This window comes from Pholcus phalangioides, unplaced genomic scaffold, assembly GCF_987345545.1.
Source record: "Pholcus phalangioides strain wild (caught in Gottingen) unplaced genomic scaffold, Ppha-v1.0 ptg000008l_1, whole genome shotgun sequence".
NCBI lineage: Eukaryota > Metazoa > Arthropoda > Arachnida > Araneae > Pholcidae > Pholcus > Pholcus phalangioides.
The window spans coordinates 4,753,099-4,776,635 of NW_028301601.1; the positions used below are offsets into that span (position 1 = coordinate 4,753,099).

Sequence of the window (23,537 nt, forward strand, 5' to 3'; positions counted from 1 at the left end):
AGGTAATGTGACACCAAGAGGGGCCTGTGAGCCAGTACACTGTCATAATGGAGCACTTCCAACTTGGCTTTTCCAAAAGCTAGTCATTTGTATCACACCAAATCATGCAGACGTTCAAGGACTCACGGGTCTCTCCTGGTGTCAAATTGCCAGTCAAAATACCACATTCTGGTACTTTTACAACCAGCTTATTCTCTTGATCTTGCCCTATGTCATTTTTCCCTCAGAAAAAAAATTACTCAAGTGGCAATGATTATCAGGCAATTGGGATATACAAAAATAAAACCTGATAATTGTATATGGTACACCAGCCATTGCGCAAAAACCAAATTTCTTCAATATAACATCCAAATGAGCAATTTTTAAATGTTACCATATCAGACAATTGTAATAAAATTAGGACACAAAAACTCCATAAAATTAAGACATAGAAACTTGATTGCATCTTTAAGATTTAAAAAAAAAAAGAAAAAAGAAAGTAAAACTTCCAATCAAGATCCTGAAAAAATTAGATTTAAAAGGAGTAAAAATGATGACTATTAATACAAATACCTTTGCCAAATTCAGAAGTATATTTATGGAATACCGGATGATATCCATGTGCGGGACACTTCGATTACAGCTGTTGATAAGTTCAATGAGAATTTGGACACCACCAGCGTGTGCAACCCTCTCACAGCAGACAGATGAGAACTGTGTCGCCACATCTGAAAAAAAAATTATGTAATAATATTCATGACAATACAAATTTGATTATATATCAATCCATCATCAGAGTTATTTTTAAAAAAAAACATTTTAACATCAAAATAGATTCACTTACCAAGATTCATAACAGCATTCATTACATGCGACAGAGTGCGAGACTTCAACAAGTTGTCAAGACCCAGACTTGTCCTATTCGACAGTTTCATTTCTTCTGAGGCCCGAGAATTGGCAACAGAGATTTTCCGTCTGGCTCTGTTGACGCTCTCACTTGCTATCGAGCAACGCACCTTATAACCTTTCCATAAGGCCTGCATAAAAAATTTAATTATATATATACACAATGACATGTCCTGACTAATTCATCATCGCCAAGAAGAAACCACTAAAGTCAAAAATATGAAATTAGGTTATACAAATACAAATACAACGCCACAACAGGCAAAATGCCCAACGAGGTGGCTGATAAAAAGATGCCCATAAAAATATGGATGTCATATATTTGAAAAAAAAAACAAAAAACAGCAACCCAATTAAAAATGCAATTAACACAAATTATAAACAATATATACACATGATAAAATATTATACAATGCCCATAAAGAATACTTATGGTTGTCTTATTCTAAGAATGGATAGCTTCTCGATTTACCCCAACATGTTTATCGTATTTCTTTTTAAACGTGTCAATTATGTTACAATTTACTACCTCCGGGGGTAAGCTATTCCATTTATTAACAACCCTATTAGAGAAAAATTCCCTGTGACACCATAACCTTGCATTGTCCCTCACCAATCGATACTGGTGTCCCCTTGTAAAAGCAGTAGATTGGCGGTGTACTAAAAGTTCATGGTCAATCCTATCCATCCCATTGAAAATTTTGAACACTTCAATCATATCTCCTCGACACCTGCGTTCATCCAATGTAAACATATTCAAAAAATGAAGTCTCTCTTCATAACTCAAGCCCTGTGTGCCAATAAAGACACGCGTAGCTCTTTTCTGCACCCCTTCAACCAATTCTATGTCCCTCTGTAGGTATGGTCTCCAAAACCTTACAGCATACTCCAGTCCAGGACAAACTAATCCTCGATAAAGCGGATTAGTAGTTTCATTTTACGACGTAAAGACTCATTGAGAAAGGGTTTTTTGAAATTCAACCTCTAAAGAGGTCATAAATACAAATACAAGGCCACAACAGGCAAAATGCCCAACAAGGTTTATAAGGGGGATTCAAAGATTAAACAGAGTAATCATTGCTTAGCAAAAATCACTGAATCTTTAAATATGAAATTTGATCAGTATTATATTTTATGATGTAAATAACCACTGAGATGAGACTTCTGAAAATTCAACCCCTTGAGGAGGTTCAAATGCTACATGGGAGAATCATCGCAAGTAATCTTCCGATTACCAAATCCAAGCAAGAGAAACTGCAGCAATATATAAACATAGACCACAACCCATTGATAAAATGCAATGATAAAATGATGGCAGCACCTACTAGCACATCACACATGCATCTCTAGACAGATTTCTCAGACTAAACATTTTCATGCAATCCACATTTTTTGGGAATTAATAAAAGAGAAAATAGTAAAACAGCAATAAAGTTTGAATCATTTTTCATTACAACTTTTACTGCATAAAAATATACTTTTTTTCTCTCCCTCTAAAATGCGTTTTTTTAGGAGCCAGCTTATACACAGGATTTCAATTTATTACAGTTTGGTGGCCTGAAGTAAGAAGGAAGGCACTGCTAATACATGAGTATATACGGCATGTATATGCTATGTGTTTACCATGCGGCAAATTATGGGCAGCAAAATACTGTATAGGCAATACAAAATAACGACTTTACTTCCCCCATATACCTACATGCTTCATCCTGAACGACAATAAAAACTAAAATAATTCTCAACTTATTAATCAAAATGATCTTTTTTTGTGACCACACACCTGTAGTTTCAATGCTGCAGTATTTTTAGTTTCGATATCCTTACGAACCAACCATGATCTTACACAAGACTGAAGAACTATTGCTGCTTTGTTTCTCTCGAGCAAATGCCTTCTTGCTGCCATCTGGAAACAGTGCACATTTTTCTGCATTTTTAGGAACCAAAGTCTCTGAGACACAGCTCGCCACCAGCGCTAGAAATGATCAAGCAAAAGAAGAACACTGTGAAATACCCTTAATTATGCAAATAAATATGAAACATATTAAAAGATAATAGCACACACAAAATGAATAGATAGCTGTTGTACAAAAAAGAAATAATCTCTCCATCAGTTTTACTGATTACTAAACAACCCGTGGCCCTTGAGTCATCTGACATGGCCTTATAACCTCAAACATAATTTCATAAAAATTAACCAAGTGGCACATTTCCAGATTACTTGAGTGACCCATGGCACAGTTCCAGATCTTCAGTGTCCCACAGTACATTTCCAGGCCACTTGAGTGATCTGCAGCATATTTAAAGATCACTTCACTTGAATCACAACCTGTTGCATATTTACACCTAATACACACATATTTACACACATATATATCACCTAATTAAGTGGTCAGCACTCTCTTAAAAGGTTTCACACCCTTGAATTAAGACTCACTGGAGGACCCCTTGTTTAAACAAAGAAAGAATCAAGGACTTCTTGGGCTAGACAAACCAAACCAAGTGAATTCTCACTATATCTTCACTCAACTCAAGACCAGAAGCTTACAAATATGACAGGATGTAAAATGGGGGGAGAACTACATTCCAGTTTGCAATAAAAGTACAGTATAACTTCCTAACAACAGCCACTAACAGGACCGTGAAAATATGGAAGCTATTGGGAGTGGTAGTTTTATTTCTGGGAAAAAAATCCCTAAAATTTGCAATCTATGTACATAGCATGTGAAATACCAATCCATTCTGTAACTGATTGTGATAGTTATAAAATTGATTATATTAAAATACATGATTATGTTTTGGTAATATTATAATTGATTAATCGATCTACAGCACTATTAAGGCATCCTAAAATTCATGCTTGCAGTGCTCAGGTAGAATGCAATAAGAGAAAAACTGATATGAACCAAGAGACTGTGTATCAGCAACCCCAAATAGTTCTTTGTTCACACTGGACATTCAACTAGACTTTTTTCCACATCGTTCCCAAGTCCAATCCAATAGCTGAAGACATAAGCACCAACATACATTCTTGTTTAAAAAAAAATTGACACATACATCTCAAAAAATTAATATCCAGGATCCCCAAAGGAGAATATGCGGAAATCTGTGACATATGTCGCAGAACAATCTGGAAGAATTTTAGGAAGTGTAGTGAAGAGACACTATTATATGGGAATTTTCACTGCAGAACATTTCCAGTAAGTCCAGGGCTCATTGCAAAACATTCTGCTTGGGGTACCCCTGGATGTTTTTACTCTTATTTGCTAGCATGATTTTCAAGTACATTATGTAGAAAGCATAAATAACCTTTTCTCCGCAGAGGGAGAAAAGGTTCGGGAGTGGGAAAACTCTCTTAAAAATCAGCTAGAAAATTATTTTTCCTCATCAATATATGCATATCCCCCCCGGCGGCTCCATGTTCAAAGTGGCCATTGTTTGGGGGATTATTGTAATGTCAAGTCTACTAGATGCACTCCGTTCTAACAAAATGTGGCCATTGCTTGGAGGTGGCCGTAAGAAGCAGTTTTACTGTATAAATTGGAAAAGTGCTGGTGACCAGTTTTTGCATAGCCCGAATATCAACTGGTCTAAAGATTTCAGAGTACTTGAACAAAGTAAGGGTTTCATAAAGGAATATAAGTGTTTGTGCTTGGATGAGGTGGAGGAAACTGTTCCACTACATTCTTCGATGTGTAAATACTCATTTCTTGAGAGTCTTCAGGAACAGAATTGTCAAGATGCTCTTTAATTGTGATCAACAGCAAAATTTATTTATAACTCAATACTTTTTCTTTTAAAAAAAAAATCGATCAATATACAAATTTTTTGACATACTGATATAAATTCCAAATATTTGGTGTCATCCCCCAGACTTCAATTTGGTAAGTAACCACATATCGAAAACTTCAGACCTTAATGTAAATATTTTGTCGCCATGGTGTTCTGGCGAGTGAGCTTTGTCAGCCATTTGAAATAAATTTGTACACACCTGGATCAGAATGATTGAGCCAAGTTTTGCTTCTGCCTCTCTTTTCAACAGAACGCTTCTGTACCATCTCTGGATACGAATGGCCATGAGGTTGACAAACAAGACATGGGCTATTCTCTGGAGCATTTTCTTTCGCTCTTCTTTCAGCCTCTGAAATATTGGAAAAATAATTCAACAAACATACCAATATGTAAATTGCTTAAATTATTCAAAGTAACATTGACCACAGTGAAGAGGATCCTGCAGGTTCTTACATCTTGGGATATTTGCCCTAGGCCGAGATGTTTAGTGATCTCCTGGGACAAAATTTAGGACAGGCCTCCTTTAGCAAGTTTACAAACAATAAGATGAACAAATAATAAGATCACTAACTGACTCCAGGGCCGGAGCTTTATCACCCTTTTTTATGCGGGACCATGAAAATGGTTTTAGTCTCATTGATATATCATGCAATATTATTTCTTCCCCCAAGAGGTAAGGAACTAAGAGATACAAACCCTCAAATATGGGATATACAATGGTGTGGGTTGTATTCTGAACTTTTAAAATTTTAAATTCATTTGTTCTTTTGCAGATCATACAAAGGAAATTATGTTATGTAAATTGGCAGACAGGTTCTTCTAGCTGGGTTTGGGGGAGGGGGGCAAAACATCTGTTTGCACATTTGATGCTGTTAATACAGCCATGGTCCCACCCACGCTAGAGTTTTTCCAGATCTGACCTGATTTTAAATTATCCTGTCCTTTCAATGTAATCTTAGAAGACACAAGCTTTGCTTGGCTACTAAAGTGATTCGGGTAGTTTCGTATTGGGTGATTCAAATCATATAACAAAATTTGCCATCAGGGCAAAAAACACATGACATACAGACCTAATGGGACATATGGTATTCCAGATAAAAAATCATTTCATCGATTCAACTGTCGAGATGCCAAATGGATGTTACCTATATGGCAAAAAACATCACTCTCTCTTGTTAATACGACTGATACGGGAAACTGGCTGAATGAGGACGCATCGATGTTAATCGATATCCCTATGAGGACAGAGATAAATTTTCCTTTTTTGTAACATCGATATCTTCTCATTCAGCCAGTTTTCCGTATCAGTCGGATGTTACCTATTTGGCAATTTTTATCTTTTTCAACCAAAATAAAAAAATTTTCTGAAAACTTTTTGGAAATAATTTTTTTGCAACCATGGAAAAAAAATTCGGAGACATAGGAATTTTTCGGGAGTGGGAGATGAAGTAGGAATAAGGGGAACATGATAATAGTCAAGAAATGGAAGAATTTTTCCCCCTTAAAATTCTTCCAGAGATTATTTTGCAACATATGTCACAATTTTTAGTGTATGCTGCTTTGGCATCTGTCTGGATATCTTCTACTAGACAATATCCAAGGATTTTTATTATAAGTTACAAGAGACAGAAGACAATAGGGAAGTTTGTATGACTACCTGTAGTTCTTTAGTAGCACGGTGCACACGATACGCATTCTGTATGACCATTGCAGAAGAGTGTTCGAGTTTCATAATCATGAGTCTTCTGCGAGCAAAATATCCTCTAATAACACTTTGTAGGCCAATCATGGATTGCAACTGCTTCAGATACTTCTTTCGCTGAACGTGACACTTATAGGTTCTTTGGATCAGAGCTACAGCAGAATTCATTCTGAAAGAATTGAGTGGGGGGGGGGGGGGGGGAAACATATGATCCACATGAGGTTCACGAGAGAATATGAACATAAAACCAATATTTTACATATCCCTAATGCATTCCCAATTATTTTCTTTTTACAAGAACTCAATTTAAGAAATGAAATAATGTCGAAACTTTACCGTTCTTTATGTTTGCGGGCGGCAATAATCCCCCTCCACCACCGTTGAATTTTCAGAACATTGCTTTTCTTCTTTTCCACCTCTTTCTTGATAAGGAATGATCTGGCATGAGCCTGAATGCGGACAATATTTTGCAGTGTGTGCAGATACCAACATCTCTGTTTCCACGTATGGTACCAACTCTGAACGATCAATGCTGCTTGTCGTTTAAGCATAAAATCTTTCCTGACAACTCTGCCAATGACCATGTTTCGATATGCTCGTTGGATTTCAATAATAGCGTCACGTTGCTTCAAGTATTTCCTTCTTTGCAATTTCATCCTGATGACCGACTGAACACGTACAATGAGATTCCTGGCTTTGAAATAAGCTTTTCTGATGAGAAACATCCTGAAGTATGATTGCAAAAGAATGCAAGTCCTTTTCTTATGAACAAATTCTGCATGTTGCTTGCGAGCCAACAGGTTCTCACGAAACCTTCTCTGAAGCTTAACAATCGATGCCAGACTCTTGTGATAATTTCTGCATGCTATGAACCCTCTTACTACTGACTGCGCCTTTATGATCTTCCTTCTCGTCAGAATGTAGTGTGTCCTTGCTTTGTGCTTTCTAAAATACAACTGAAGTATGATGGCAGCTTTTATTCTTTTGAATTGGCAGCGAGCTAAATAGCCTCGAAATGCTGACTGAATAATGATGCAGGATTTTTTCGCAATGACAAAGTGCTCATGAATACGTCTTGTTTCACATTTTCTCCTGTATGAATTCTGCACGAATAACACAGTTTGCAAATACTTGCAGTAACGTTTTCTTGCACTGACCATTCTTGCAGATGCCTGCATTATAGTTGCAGCATGCTTGACAAGTAAAAATCTCTTCCTCTGGCAGTAGCTTCTGATATGCGACTGTATACAAATAGCAGCACGAATTCTTTTAACTTCTCTACGAGCTAACAAAGCACGATACACAGATTGTAAAACAATACAAGCCCTTTTCTTTTCTAAGTACTGCTTTTTCAGCGATTTGGTTAGTAGATATTGCCTGAAGCGTTTCTGAATAAATACCACAGTTTCCCTGAGCTTTATATATTTTTTTCGAACTAAAAGCATTCTGAAAATCGACTGAATATAGATCACTGTTTGTCGAGAATTGTGGTAGTTTTTCTTAGCTCTATACATCCTGAAAGTTGACTGCAATTTGATTGCTGCTACAATTCTCTTCCTAGTTTGACGTGCCAGATGTCCACGAAATGCTGACTGCAACAAAATAGCTGATGTCTTCAGCTGATGATACTTCTCTCTTTCTATTCTCATCAGTAGGTTAGCTCGAAACCGTCTCTGTATATTAACAGTTGCTTGCTTGAGCATAAAATACTTTTTCCTGCAGATATAACCCAAAAACCGATTCTGTATCATGGATGCATAGTAATGCATCAGATACAGCTTCTTGCGATCCCTATACCCTCTGTAAAATGATTGGATAGCAATTATTTTTTTGAGCACGTTTCTATAATCGTCTCGCTGCTTACGCATCTTTCTGAAAGTCCTGTAATGGCGTTGGATGGTTACCACTGCTTTTTTCTCCTGGATGAATTTTTTGCGAGTGAGGTAAGCCCTAGTCATAGATTGGATTCGGACTGCTGCTGAGCGATGTTTGTTAAACATTGAGCGGCATACATAACCTTTGTAAGCTGATTGGATTGTAACAATTGCTTGTCTAACAGCGAGATACTGTTTCCTTTCATCTCTGGCTTTGCATCTTGCGGGCCAGCGGGTCTCTAACACACCAACTGCCCATTTCAAATTAAGGTAATGTCGCCTTGCTTCAATCATGCGGATCCAAGCTTGAATTGTGATGACTGAACTTCTCATAACAATGTACTTTTCCTTGGCATTTCTGCCGTCCACATACACACGCCACCATCTTTGGATGTAAACAATAGCAGATCTGTATTTTCTGAAGTTTCTCAATGCCAACATTTGGCGAGTGTATTTCTGAATGGTCACACAAGACTGCTTTATCTTCAGGTATCTGTTACGTTCAAGGTGGCAACGAACACATGCTTGTAAAAATGTCACTTTTTGTTTTGTTTCAACAAAAATCTTTCGTTGTTGCCTTCCTACCAATATGGCTCTCCACCTTCTTTGGACAGTAATGATACTTTTCCTATAGTTCTGGTATATCTTGATGGCTAGAAAGCAGCGGATATTTTTTTGAAGCACGATGACGGAACACTTCTTCTCCAGAAAAACTCTACGTGCAAGATGCTTTCGATACACAGATTGGATAGTGATGGCTTTTGCCTTAGTGTCTAAGAAGGCTTGACGTTGTAATCGGCCCATGGTACAAGCTCTCCACCATCTTTGAATTAAGATTGTAGATGATTTGAATTGACTGTATTTTTGCACAGCCAGCCAACAGCGAACATTACTCTGTATTTGTATTGCAGCCCGTTTCACTTGCATGTATTTCTTGCGGGCTAGATATCTCCTTGCACAAGATTGCACCATAATTGTATTTTTCCTAGTTTTTAAAAACTGTTGACGTTGTTGCTTTCCTACGAGGAATGCTCTTAATTTCAGTTGGATGCATAATGTAGCAGCATAAATTCTCATATAATGTTGTCTGGCAATGTAACGGCGCCAAAAAGCGTGTATTTTTATAGCAGCTGCAACATCTTGTTGATGTTTTTGATGCACTCTGAACCACTTCTGTATTTTGACAACAGATTCTCTCAGTTGAATATAATCCTGCCTGCACTTCCAACCCATCAATTTAGCTCGATATCTTTGTTGCAGGTAGATGACAGTGCTCCGAATCATCAGATATTTAGATCTAGCAAAATATCTTCTGAAAGAGGCCTGGATCTTCACAATTGTGAGCTTAGTCACTCTAAATTTTTTTCGAGCTAACATTGCCCTCATGTGCGCTTGGATGCAAATTGTAGCTTTCTTCAGCAAGAGATACTCTTTTTGCAACTTACGACCCAGAACAATGGCCCGATACCATCTCTGTATCTTGATCGTGGCTTCCTTCAGTTTCTGGTAAGAGCTCTTTTGCAACCACATTCTTATGACAGATTGAATTAAAACGGAAGATTCAATTTTTTTCTGCAATGCCATACGCTCCCTGTAGCCTCTGTAAGCAGCCTGCAAAGAAAAACATTAGTTGAAATGTCACCAATAAAGCTTGATCAGTAAATGATTATTTCCTTCTATCTTGCTTTGATGATATCATACACTCGAAACTAAGTTGAAGGTACAATAGCAAAGGAAATACCTAAAAACTTGGCAAAGTAAAATTTTTAGGCAAAGCAACATTTGATGGAGATAATTAATATGCAGGGTGTCCTGTAAGAGCTAGCACAGCCTTTATCTCATCAACCGTATGTCATAGAGGTATGATTTCAATTTTAAAAATGCTCAACAGGTGTTCAAAAATTACCCTGTATCAGTTTTGAGAGTGAAATTACAGTGTATGGGGGCCGTTCAAGTATTACGTAAGCAAATTTTTAGCCATTTTTGACCCCCTTCCCCGCAAAATTTCGTCATCAGCTCTGCCCCTCTGAATCCTAACTCATATTTTCATAAAGGGTGGTTGATGATGTAAGCATTATCCAAACCCCCCCCCCCCTTGTCATCAAGAGTCAGCAAATCAGAACCCCTCCCCCATCGATGATGACGTAATACTTGAACAGCCTTTATGACAAAATAAAAAATCTGAATTTTTATACGGTTCTTCTGTGCTCTAACTTCCAGTTAGAAAGGTGTTGCCATGTTTCTCTCGATCCCAAAAAAAATTAATGTATCTAAGTACAACATTCACAGATATATTTGAATTAAAAAAATAGAGGAAATTTGGGAAAGACTAGCATTAAATGCAGATAAAACAGTTTTTCCATATTTACGCTGTTCTTTCCCAAATTTCCCCCGTTTTTCAAATTCTGTATAATATCTCTGTGAATATTGCACTTAGAAACATGGAATTTTTTTTGTTGGCATCAGGAGAGACTGGGCAACAACTTTCTACAGTTGGAATTTAGAGCACAGAGAAACCATATAAAAATTTAGGATTTTTTTTATTTTGTTACACACTTTATTTCCACTCTCAAAACTGTTACAGGGTAATTTTTAAACGCCTTTTGAGCATTTTTAAATTAGAATCATACCTCTACGACCTCTGCCATTGATAAGATAAAGACTGTGCTAGCACTTACAGAACTCCAGGTAAAACGTGTCTATAATGATACTGTACAGACCTAGAAAAATACTGTTACAGACAGGTTGTTGTTGTACAGAGTTTGAGCATTTGCGCTATTTTTTATTGAATAGGAATTCCACTGACACCAAAGAAAATATCATTATAGGCAGGTTTATCATTAAAGACAGTATTGTTATATACAGACTTCACTGTATACAGTCAAATTTGTGACCTTCCAAACAAAATTCATAATATTCACGTATCAGTCATGCAAAACACAGTGAAGATGCTTTAATAATTTGCCCACAATGTATTTAATAACAATATCATGTAAAATACATCTTTTAACAAGTAATTTTCTTTTAAAAATATTAATGTAATTGATTTCAGAATGACATAAAGCTGTATAATACCCAATACCCCTCACATGTCAACCAATTTATCACATACAAAAATGTTACTAAATTGTGTTTCGACTTTTCTTCCACAGCTGAATATGAGAATTTAGGCTTGGCCATCCACTTTCTACATGCATTGTGCAAATGGGGGGGAAAAAAAAAACAGTGTCCACTTAAGACATTTCAGGATGAGAATGAGATCAGTCAGTTGAGCAGTTAATCAACTAAAATGGTAGGTTATACACTTAAGGGATTTTTTTTTTTTGAATTGAATACATAGAAAACAAATGGGACTAAAAAATTATATACTTAAATGATCTACTTTTTTTTCGTCTGGGATTACCTATCAGGTCTGAATGCAAATACCAAAATAAAAAGCAGGGGAGGGATGAAATACATTCAGACCTTGGTTAATTATGCCATCCCTGTGGAACAAATAAAAATGGTTTTATAAGTGGGATGGCTTAATAATGAGTAATCACAATTCATCAATTATGCTTTGTACATAGACGGTAAAATTGATTGACGCGTGTTATACCGAGTTCTCACCATACTTTGAAATAACTACAGCTTGGAAAATAATATTTTGACTCATTCACACTTCTATTTAAAATACAAATAAAATGAGCAATCATATTTACACACGTCAGCCATATAGCTATGCTTTAGAGTTATTGGTTTTCGTAACTCATACGTATAATAGGGTAAATCAAAAAGCATAGGAATTTTTTTTTTCGAAATTACTTTCAGCGTGGGGTGGGAAAGTTGTGTCTTGGGCAGGGTTGGTAAAAAAAAAGTTTTTTTGGTTTAAACCAGTTTTTGTTTTAAATATTATTAACATTAAAAACAATAAAATTTTTGAAAAATCGTTCAAACCTCTAATAATAAATTAAAATAAAATGTTTATCATTGTAATTAACACTATTCCCATATTAATTATTCAATAAATATTTCTTACATTTTAACAAAAACCAACTTTTGCAATTTAATTACTTCTTGCTTGACTCAATGGATTACTTTGTGTTTGAAGATTCTTTTAATATTATTAATCATATAATATAAAGATGTTTTCCCCAGTTACTTTCAGTATGATTAAAAACTATAATAAAAATTAGGTGAATATAATGTATTTAATGAAGCATAAATAATACAAATTAATTAGCGATGATTTGCGATATACCGGGTGATTATAACTAAGGTTCTGATTTCAAAACACTGTAAAAAAAAAGAACGATTGTCAGAATAACTTGAAAATTGACATGAATATTCCTGAAGAAATGTAATTTCATTTGGTAAAGGGGAAAAATACTTAAAAATGTAAATTTAACATCCAACATGTAGGAAATTTGCTCACAGAATGGAAATGATAGCCAGTCATGGCAAAATAACTTAATTATAACATTATTCAATTTCATAATTCATGGAAACATCACAAAAAACGAAGTAATTGAACAAATAATTATAACTTACTCAAGAACTATTAAATATGTTACCCACCGTGTTCTGGCTATGAGGTGAAAGCACAAAAATTCATGTTCAACAACAGATCAGAGTATGCTATGGTCGTGATGTGGATGAGCTTGCACAATTCACCTTTATTAAACCAAACACGCCCGCACGTTAATATTCCTGAGGAACTTCTAACATATAGGAGATGTGCTGGAGATTGCAATTCACCAAAGTTTGCAATCTGACCACTGTTTATAACATTTTCAGGTACCCCCCCCCCAGCCAGAATTGCAAAGGTTAAGTTGCATCTTGTTATTGTCAAAATGAGTCTTCAGCAGCTGCTTTGCCGGTATTGCAATGTGCATCTTCATAGAAGTTGTTCTATCCACACACTGATGCTGTGGAAGTGTTGAAATGATGTGGCTGCACAAAATAGATTATACTGCTGGCCAAGTATCCCATCTACTTGCACTTTCTTTTTTTTTGCAAAAGAAACTTCCATTGCTTCAGGAGTATCCATGCAAATTTTCAAGTCATTCTGACCAGTACTTATTGCATAGTTTTGGAATCAAAACTTTAATTATAATCACCCTGTATATAGCTGATTATTTTTCATAAATCTGTTACTACTACACAGAACCTTAACTGTGCTTAACGTTGAAAGTATAAAAAAAAAACCAACTATTGAATATTAATACTGGGAGATATACAGTATATGTGCTACTTCTTACGGGGAAAAAAATGAAAATGCCTGTGAGGTAATGTAACTACAAGTAAACTAGTCTTTGTCCTTTAGGGACAACTGGTGTATTTATTGGATTATAAGACCACCTGCCCCTAGCATGATGGTGTCACTATTGTTACGAACTTTTGACGATAGATGGCGCAATTTGTTCGATGGCATTCAGAAATATCGATGATACCGATTTTGGTTAAGCGCACGAAGACACGTTTGGGGGAGAACTGGCAGGGCGTGTAGAGAAAAATCTAGAAAGTCCCGCCCCTCCATACGGTAGCGCCGCCGACTAGGAAACTGAATTTTGTGGAATGTTCTTTTTCTCGAAGTTTCTATCCGGGTTATAAATACCGTGGCGCTCACAAGATGGCAGACAGAGAGGCTAGATAGGATAAAAGAGACTCGAATAGACAAACTCTATTGCTGAAGTCAGTTGCGTTTAAACTTTGCAAGAAAGTTGTTAGCTCTCTGATTAGCTTGTAAATACGTGTAAAGTGCTGTTCTGTAAATAAATCTGTGTTTGTCCATCGAACCTCTTCTTGTTTTGCAACATCGAAGTCTTGTGGAAAATTATCCAGAACACTATTGTTGCTGCTTCTTTGTGAAGGAAAAAAGAAGCCCTGTGAGATAATGCACCACTACATTTAGATGTGGTGCAATCTTTATTCATGAATTTGCGAAAGATAGATCATCAGAATGTAGCCAAAGGTTAGAAAATATTTGTAAGAATGAGAAATTTTGGCTTTTATATATAACTTCAAATGAATAAGATACTTCATATGAAAAATATATATATATTCTGGCCATCTGGCTACTTTTATGAGACTTTTTGAAAAAAACCACTTATAAAATCTTATGTCATTTAAAGATATACCATCAGAATGTACCCCAAGAATATAAAATGTGGTAAAAATGAAAAATTTTGGCTAATAATGAACCAATATAAAATTTTTCAAGGAAAAAATGATATTTAGGTCACTAAATATCATTTGATATTGTTTTTTTTAAAAAAACCAAATAATGGTTTTATGAATCAAACTATTAAAACCAAACTATTGAACCAAACTAACTCATTTTTTTATTCAAAATTTGCATAAAAATAGATTTTTGGCAAATATTTATATGTCGTGGGGCACCGGAAGAAATTAATTGAAAATTTTGCATGTTTTTGCTTAAAAGACAACTTTTGCACCACACGCCGATTCTTTTATCCACATTTTGATCTTTTGATCCACCCTAACGTATAATTTCCTTTGTGATCATGATAAAATGAAACCTAGCTAGAAAAAATGATACTCGATAAAATTATAAATCCCTCTACATTTTTTCACATCATGTTTCTAATTGCCTACAGTCCAACATAAAACTCCTTTTAGTACAATGCTACTCAGGGTTTAAGCTACTATCAATTTTTCGCAAAATGCAAAAGAAAATCTTAGAATGTGAAAGTAGTAGTAGCCACTTTCGCAAAAATGCATATAGGAAGTACGACATAAGACATCCAACCATAAATCATTAGCATTGCAGCATTTTGCTAAAGCTTTTCACTTTTTTGCTAAAGGAATTTTTTTATCTAGCTTAAACTCTGATACTACTATGATAAATTCCTCTAGAATGGTATTTTCTAATATCTTATTGTAGTATTTTCTATTATTCTCTAATCTTTTGATAAAGAACCCCTCACTTATAATTTCTTTGGCACTAACAACGTTGATTCACAACAGCATAAATTTACAAGATTTTTGTAATCTGTGTAGACGCCAAATTGGCGAAGTTTTTTCATCGCCAAAGCACAATACTTGATTTCAGATAACAAACATAATGACCATTTGTAGAATTTATAGACAGGCTATATATCGCTGACATAGACTTTGATTTGATTTTATCACTCCAATAAATTATTTTTAACCATACAAATTAACAGAATATGATGATATCCACAAACCAAAATTTGTTCGGTAAGTGCCATCATAAAAAATTATTAATGTAGTAAATATCATTATTCCATGTATTATTAGGGCTATCATAGCTATAACTCTTGCCAAATTATTGGTAGTATGAAAAGTATCCAAATTTGTTACGCAGAAGAGATGGTATTTTTTTGGCCTGAAATATACTGAGAAATTTAATTTTTTGGATGTTAATACTGAGACTGATATTTGGAAAGAAAAGTCTTCTTTCCAAATATCAGTTTCGGCATTAAGATCCAGAAAATTCAATTTCTAAGTTGTTACGGAGAATTTGCCAACTCTGCGTGCACCCAGATTATGGAAATCTTGCCCATAAATTTGGTGGCACATGATGATAACATGCTGTCTCTCAATATAATGATATTCCCTTTACAATATTTTTTTTTGATACACAAGGTATCATTGCATTGGATTCTACTGTACATGAAATGCTGTTTAGCATAGATTTGCTCATTAAATGAAATCATTTTAATTTAATAAAAGAAAAAAAAAAACAACTGAAAATATACTTCCTATACTTATTACATTGACATATAAAGGTCCTACAACCAACATAAAATTCATAATTGAGTTTTCAGAGAATAATAACACTTTAATATAACAATTCTTTTGATAGGTTTTCTCATCAATAACTATGTTTAAAACTCTCATTTACCTTTATGGATGTGAAAAATTTTGAATTTTCAGGTCATAATTTAGTAAATGGAATAATGAAGCCTATAAAAAAGTATTGCCAATATGTTTTCATGCCATAATTTTGAAGAAGAGAAAAAAAATAACCAAAGACCTCCTAGATATTAGAATGAAGGAAGAAAAAAATTACTGGATTACTGGTTATTCAACTGCCAATGAGAAAAATTTATATAGACAAAAAGAAGTTTAAAAAAAAAAATAGCCACCTAATTATGGATTAAAAAACCCCACACTTTTTAACAGCTAATTTATTGGGAGTTTCAAATTATTGGAAGGACAGTGTGGCTAAAGCTTTTGATTCAGAATGAATAGCAGAACTTACATTGAGGTGATTTTTTTAAGGAATTTAAATTTTCAATAAGTTTTAAATTTCATGAAAAAAAAAAACGTAGTAAAGTTATTTTTTGAAGAACAATATTTAATATGTAATTATGCTAATACTCTATATGAGAAACAAACTATGAAATCAAAAAAAGACTTTCTGGATATTATTGCTGAGTTGAAGTTTAGAAAGAAAATGTTGTTTTTTCTACTGGGAATTGAACCCTGGCCAGAGCCTGTTCCTAATAAGTTCGAGCCCTGGGCGAATTGAATTTTTGGGGCACTCACATGTAGTTTTCTTTGAGACAGAGGCGGGAGAAGTGGCCATGTGGGTATTATGAAAAGTAAGGTCTGTGCCTATAAAAAAACAGAAGACAGACAATTTTGGGATCCTGGGCCATTGGCATACACAAGGGGGAATTTGAGTTATACCCCTCTACACAAACAAAGATTATAGTGTTATTTTGCAGAAGAAAACATCAACTCAGAATAAAAAAATTTTGAAACCCCTCTTCTTTGAGAAACCCTGACCTTGGTTCTATTTGCGATCTGGACAAGTGTACTAACCAATATACATACCACAGGCACACAACTATTTATGTATTTATTATAACATGCACAGTAACATGATACACCAGAAGAAATAGAGACATAGCCTTCCCCCAGGTGGTGACAGTATAGAGAGATATTTTCTCAGCCAAAAAACAACGCATCAAAGAGAGAGACTTTCTGGATGTTAATGATAAGACAAACTTTGGGAAGATTTTTGTCTCTGCCAAGAATCACACCCCAGTTTTTCAGCAATATGAAATATTTGATTACATACACACACCTAGTGCATATGAAATAAGATGGCATAGAATCGCTGCAGATCTGAAGATGTGCTACAAACTAGTCCACCAAAATGTTTATCTACCATCGAGAGAGCCTTTCTTTGAGATCATAGACAGGCGAGTTAACCTACATAGGCATCGCTTCCAAATAAGAATACCAATGGCTAGAAGGGATTGCTTTTTCCACGGATATAGATGCCGTGTGGCAAGAATATGGAACAGTCTTCCATCAGAACTTGTATGTGCCTCCTATGCAAGATTTGCTTCCACTATTGGGGATTTCGACCTGGCTCCGTATGCGAAGTGCTTCCCGTACTGACTATTATTATTATTATTTTTTTTTTTTCTTCTTCCATAAGTGCATTTCCTATAAGTGCATTTCATGCCTTCTGGGGGTTATTATTATTGTAAGATTATCAATTCAGAATACTCTGTAGCCACAACCAATAGTTGAATCAACAACATAATTTTTATAAACTTCATTAAAAACATGCACTTAGATTCTGCATTTAAAATAAAAATAAAATAAGCTCCAAAATTGATTGATAGAGGGTTCTTTCACAGCTACATGCATAGAAAACAACAGAACATTAAAAAAAATTATTTCCTATTCCAATATATCAAAACAGAACAAACTGTATGTGACCTCAGAACCAATTTCACCCATTGTTCAGCAAGGTTCAGGAATCACAAGTGGTATGGATTAAGTCTGAGAAAACCATCAAGAGGAGAGTTATCTTGTTTTTTGTCAAGTTACAGTAACAAGAACTTGTCTAGATTTTCAGAAAGAAATTAGTAGCCCTGCCAGTCCCAGATGGATAAGTAGGGGTAATATTTTTTTCTTTCGGTAAGTTCAGAGATTCTCATGGTTATTTTGAACCCTATAGATTTTTCACTTTTTGGAGTAGTACAATGATGAATAAAGCTTGCTGTTAGACAGAGAAACGTTGTGATGTATAAAATGTCTGCATGTTGAAATGACACAAAATGATCAAATAATTCTATTTTTTTTTTTTTTTTTACAATAGTAATAAACTACACATGGATAATGTTTATACACAGCATTAAATATTTGTTTATTGGGCCTGTTCTTTCATTTCTCAACAGTTTTCCCAAGACGACTGTCTGTTTTGCCGACGTCTTTTGTTTTTTGCTTTTATCAGTTCTGTTTCCTGTGCTTTGTGTTAGTGATTAGGGTGGTAGTTGACCTAGTAGTTGGTGGTAGTCCCTATAAATAAATATATATATATATTTATAGGGACAAACATCACGTGAGCTAATGAAAAAAAAAAAAAAAAAAAATATATATATATATATATATATATATATATATATATTTATATATATATTTTTTTCATTAGCTCACGTGATGTTTCACTGCTGAATTCTAGTATCAGACATTTTAGAAAGTCAACTGATATTGCTAAAAATATATTCTCTATTGTAAGTATTTTTCATTCAAAGGCAATACACTGTGTACTAAACCGAAAACTGTAGGTCATCAACCGTACTGTTTTGCCTATTTGGTACAATTCTGTTTTTTAGTTCTGCTAATATTACACAATTGATCCACGATACATAAAACCCTTGAAGTATCCTTATCACCAGTACTATCAATAAATAGTCTGTCTGCAAGTTCTGATATATTTTTTCATACAACTTTATTTTGAAAAAAAAAAAAAGACATGTTGGCAACATATGGAAGCTTTTAAGCTGAAGTCAACTTAGAAGACACTTTCGCAGTGAATAAATTTATTCATAATCTACCTCGTTCTTTTTCTGCAAGAAATGTTTTATATCATGTTTGACAAATGAAGGCATTTTTGAAACAATAAAATGAGATACCAGCTTCTCAGGGTTGAGATCAGGGCTGAACAAATCCCAGGTGCCAGGCTTCCATGGTGACTAGAAAATCAGTACTGGCACCAAAATTTTCTAAATGGGATTGCTATATTGTAGTCTAAGAGTGGCACAAAATTTTCTGATTTCATTACGCTATATCTTTCAACATGAAAAAAGTAAAAGAAAACATTTAGGACAGTTTTTCTTGAGCAAAATAACATGCTTGGCTCCTAAGAACAGTGCTTGGCTCCTAGCTGGTGCCTAAATATTTTTTTGATTTGTAAAATCTGGTTGAGAGTATCCATGCTACATTTCTACTGCAAACTCAGAGAAATTGCATGAAGATGGTTCTATCTGTTATTTTTCATCCAAATGTAATGATCTGACAATTAAAAAAATATTTCAGTTTTTCTTCAAAATAAAGTGCCCGAGTTTCATGTATTTTTTAAAAGAAATAATTCAAAGTGTGCACTAGTCAGGAACTTCAGGCATATGGTTTGGGGTGGGGAAACAAAGGAATTAATTTGTGAAAACGTTTGTTCATAAAATCCAGCTTCGACTGTAATATGAAATCTGACCTTCAACATGATACTTACACGACATGGAAATTCAGTCATCTATATTTTTCACTTTAAAATATGCAATAAACCACACCCAGAACACAAAACATGCATAACTCAGACAACATGAACCCCAAAGCAGAATGTTTAGCACTGTTCTGCGACGAGCTCTCAGCTGACTGGAAATGTTCTGCGGTAAAAATCCCCAAACATGTGTTTTTTTTTAAACTTTTTCTTAAAATTCTTCCAAATTGTTCTGCAGTAGCGCTATTTGTTCTGCGACAAGATTTTGGCACATTCTGCTTTGGGGAACATGAATATGTTAGAGAAACACATACATACTCAGAACACACATTTCAGCATGTACTGATTCATTAGGGAAATAATAAATTCAAGTCTGCAGAGGAATGTGTAGGAGGTGCATGTATGGTTGAGTAGTAGTATGACATTTGTTTGAATAAATTATTGAAGCGATCATTAATTTAAAATTACCATTACATATAATATGATGGAACTTCTTTGGGAGAAATATCACAATTCTGTAGTTCATGTAAATAAGGCATCTTTAACTTGTTGCCTGCAAGTTCTGAAATGCTCACAGAATGACATGAGGGAACAGACCCTGGATGAAGTGGTCATGTAAAGTGAAGTTTACTATTGCACACAAGCAAATGTTATATTTAATTACAGTGGCGTATATATATTTCTAAAACATACTTATTTTACTTGCTTCAGTATTATAAGCATTTCAAGAGATCAGTCACGATAAGTAAATGATACAATACCAAAAAAAAGAATACTTTCCAAAAATAAATATCACACAATAATTAAATAAAACGTTTAAACACATAACATAAAACTTGACTCAACATGATCACTTCATTCAGTGATCCATTCCCCCTCAACCCTACAACAGAAACAAAAAAGTGCTCAGTGGTTGAGTCTGGTTTTAAGATCAAATTATCTATCAGTATCTTTCTCCCTCAATCAAACTCTTCATTCAAGGAATAGTATTTTGTTGACTTGAGTTTGAGAATATGCCAGAATTGTCTTATAGGCCATTCTGACTTCTGCTAAAAGAAGCAAACAGCGGAAAGCCTGTGGCATGAATCAAGCACAATTTTATGAGTAACTCATTTTACATCTCATAACCTCTTCAGTCTCTGCATCATCCAGGGTATGAGAAAATCATGATTAAAAAAATCAAAAACATTGTATTTATTTGATTTAAATCAGATTTTTTAAATTAAAATTAACTGAAAGATAATTAATTAAAACAAATCTTGCATAACACTTCATTAAGAATGCATAATTCCATATCACCTATTTTTTTTATCTCTCACATTTAATTCATCATTAATGAATAAACTACAAACGAACAAAATAAACAACTACAAGCAAAAAATATAAACACCAAAAATCTGTGTTTATGTAATATGAAAGTTCGTTGAGCCCAAATTAACTTCATGGATTAAAATTTTTCTTGTAGAGAAAAGTGTTTTTATTCATGAACTCTCACCCCCATTAAAGTGAATGAATTTTGGCAACTCAGCATCGCACATATGGCGAAGATATCTCAATTCACTTGATGTACAACCAAAGGCCTATTCAGCATCAACTAAATAAAACAAATTCTATTGGCAAGTTTTCTTTTTGCACAACTGGCATATGTGTTTGTGACTTGCATGATGTTGCTTAGTAGTTTACACATTTTTATTCTTTCACAGATTCGTTTTGGTAAAAAAAAAATGAGCAAACTCAAAATTTAAATATGAAAAGGAAAGTTGAAAGCTCTATGATATATATGTTGGTACAACATCTATTATTATTTTGATTCAGCAATTAGAGCAAAGAATTCACGGCTTTACACGAAAAAAATTATTCCTTTTTTTTAATCAGGGGAACTCAGTGTAGTTTAGCTAAGTTCAACTCCCTATATTTTTATTTAATTTTTCTCCATGCATAAAATTTGGAAATAGAGCAGCTTTCTTTCTGCACTGTATCTAAGAATTAAGTTTGAATCTATAATTACCCCAAAGAGCTTCTATATTTCTTTTAATCATGACCTTTACCACATATCAGTAACATCCATACCATACCAGGTTACTTTTACTTCAATATCATGGAAGTTAGTAAAGAAAAACAAAATTTAAATTTTGTGATTAAAATCACAATTTAAATCAGCTTGATTTAAATCAACATACCCTGGCATCATCTGTGGGAGACGCTACACCACATTTTAAAAAAATGTCCATCTAGATGAATAAAACATTCACAGAGACCTCAAAACTCTCTAATGCAAGATGTTATAAACATTTGGTAGTAACTTATTAATACTCATTTGTTGGCAGAAATTAATTTTGGGCAGTACCACAGTTGAAAATGAATGTAAGAAATTCCAGTCTGTCCATATTCCCTGGACGGATCATGCTGATCCTTTAGGAATACATGAGGAACACGTTTATTAAAATTATGAAAAAAAAAATTATGAAACGTGAAATTCGAAGTGTTCTTCAGGACTGAGGAGGCTAATGTTATTTTACTGTAACAAAAAAAAACTATATAACCAGTTAGTAATTTTATTAAAATTGGTTTCATTGGAAATCTGATTACTTTACTTGAAAAATGCTATTAAAAAAAAAACCCACCACATTAAAGTAAGAAATAAAGTTGGAGACTAAAAAACTTTGAACTGTTTATAAAAGTGCAAATAAAACGATGGAATTGGAAATAGTTTAATTGAAAAACAAATTATATAGAAGAGAAAAAGACAAATAGATAGGACCCAGTATATTCATTGTTTTATTCACCTGTATGAGAACAGCTTTGCTAGATAAAAACTTCAAATGTTGCGCATGCCTCAGAGCAGCGGCCACTTTCTTTGCTTTCATAACACGCCACATTGTCTGAAGGATTAGAGCAGCTTTCTCCTTTCTCTGAAGTCTCTTGCGTTCCAAGAATTTACGCACAGCTCTCTGTATTACAATAGCTGCTGCTATTTCCCTCTGATGTAAACATAAAAAAGAAGTCAGATAACTTGTAAATGAAAAAAAAAAGCTATTGTAAATGTGTTTAATCAGGACTATCTATTTTTTCAGCGCCTAGTATATTGATAACCATGATTAAGCATCCTCAAATAATGGCTCTACATCAGTGGTTCTCAACCTTTGGAAGCCCGCGGCCCGGTAAATGTCTTTTGTGTAAGTGAAAGGCCCGGTCATACAAACAACAAACGAGAAATTAATAGGAAAAATGAAACTGAGATCACCCACGGCCCGGCAGTTGAGAAACACTGCTCTACACTACCACTTGAGACCCCCTAGCCAATTATATATATACACTGCTCAAAACAATTAGGGGAGCAAGCAAAAAAGTGAAGAAAACCGTGCGAGACAGCCACGTATTGGCATACAATGGATAGTACACGCGTATCAATGTGCAATACAGAAAAAAGCCGTAAAAAAATTTGGAATTAAGCTTTAATTCTTTGAAAATATGGAAAAAACATGAAAAGATGATTGAGGGCAACAATTTGGTTACATGTAAAGGATAACAAAAAGTACTGTTTAGACATGATGCATGAGTTTTAATAGGCGTGTGGTCTCCTCGAGCAGCTAAGACTGCTGCACACCTGTTTGCCATGGATGCGATGAGGTTATCGATCAGACTTTGGGGAATACTGTTTGTCATACTGAATACTCAAGAAGTGCAATCTGCAAGTCTCGGACAGTAACAGGCGGCCTTGGTCGCGCAGCAATGCGTCGTCCGGATTCAGGTCAGGAGAGCACGCTGGCCATTCCATACGCTGTATTGTTTCAGCTTC

The 23,537-nt window shown here is 34.6% G+C and overlaps 1 protein-coding gene across 2 annotated transcripts in view; it reads right to left on the bottom strand.

The window, feature by feature from the left end:
* The window catches only part of asp (microtubule assembly factor abnormal spindle), a 67,143-nt gene that overhangs the window by 9,779 nt on the left and 33,827 nt on the right, over positions 1-23,537 (bottom strand). For both annotated transcript variants that reach the window (XM_089234052.1, XM_089234053.1), the window contains exons 17-23: positions 22,525-22,719; positions 6,713-9,861; positions 6,332-6,545; positions 4,874-5,023; positions 2,666-2,857; positions 824-1,016; positions 553-707 (exon numbers count right to left, since the gene is read on the bottom strand). In XM_089234052.1, the coding sequence (XP_089090178.1) occupies positions 553-707; positions 824-1,016; positions 2,666-2,857; positions 4,874-5,023; positions 6,332-6,545; positions 6,713-9,861; positions 22,525-22,719 (4,248 nt within the window). The remainder of the gene's footprint in view (positions 1-552; positions 708-823; positions 1,017-2,665; positions 2,858-4,873; positions 5,024-6,331; positions 6,546-6,712; positions 9,862-22,524; positions 22,720-23,537) is intronic.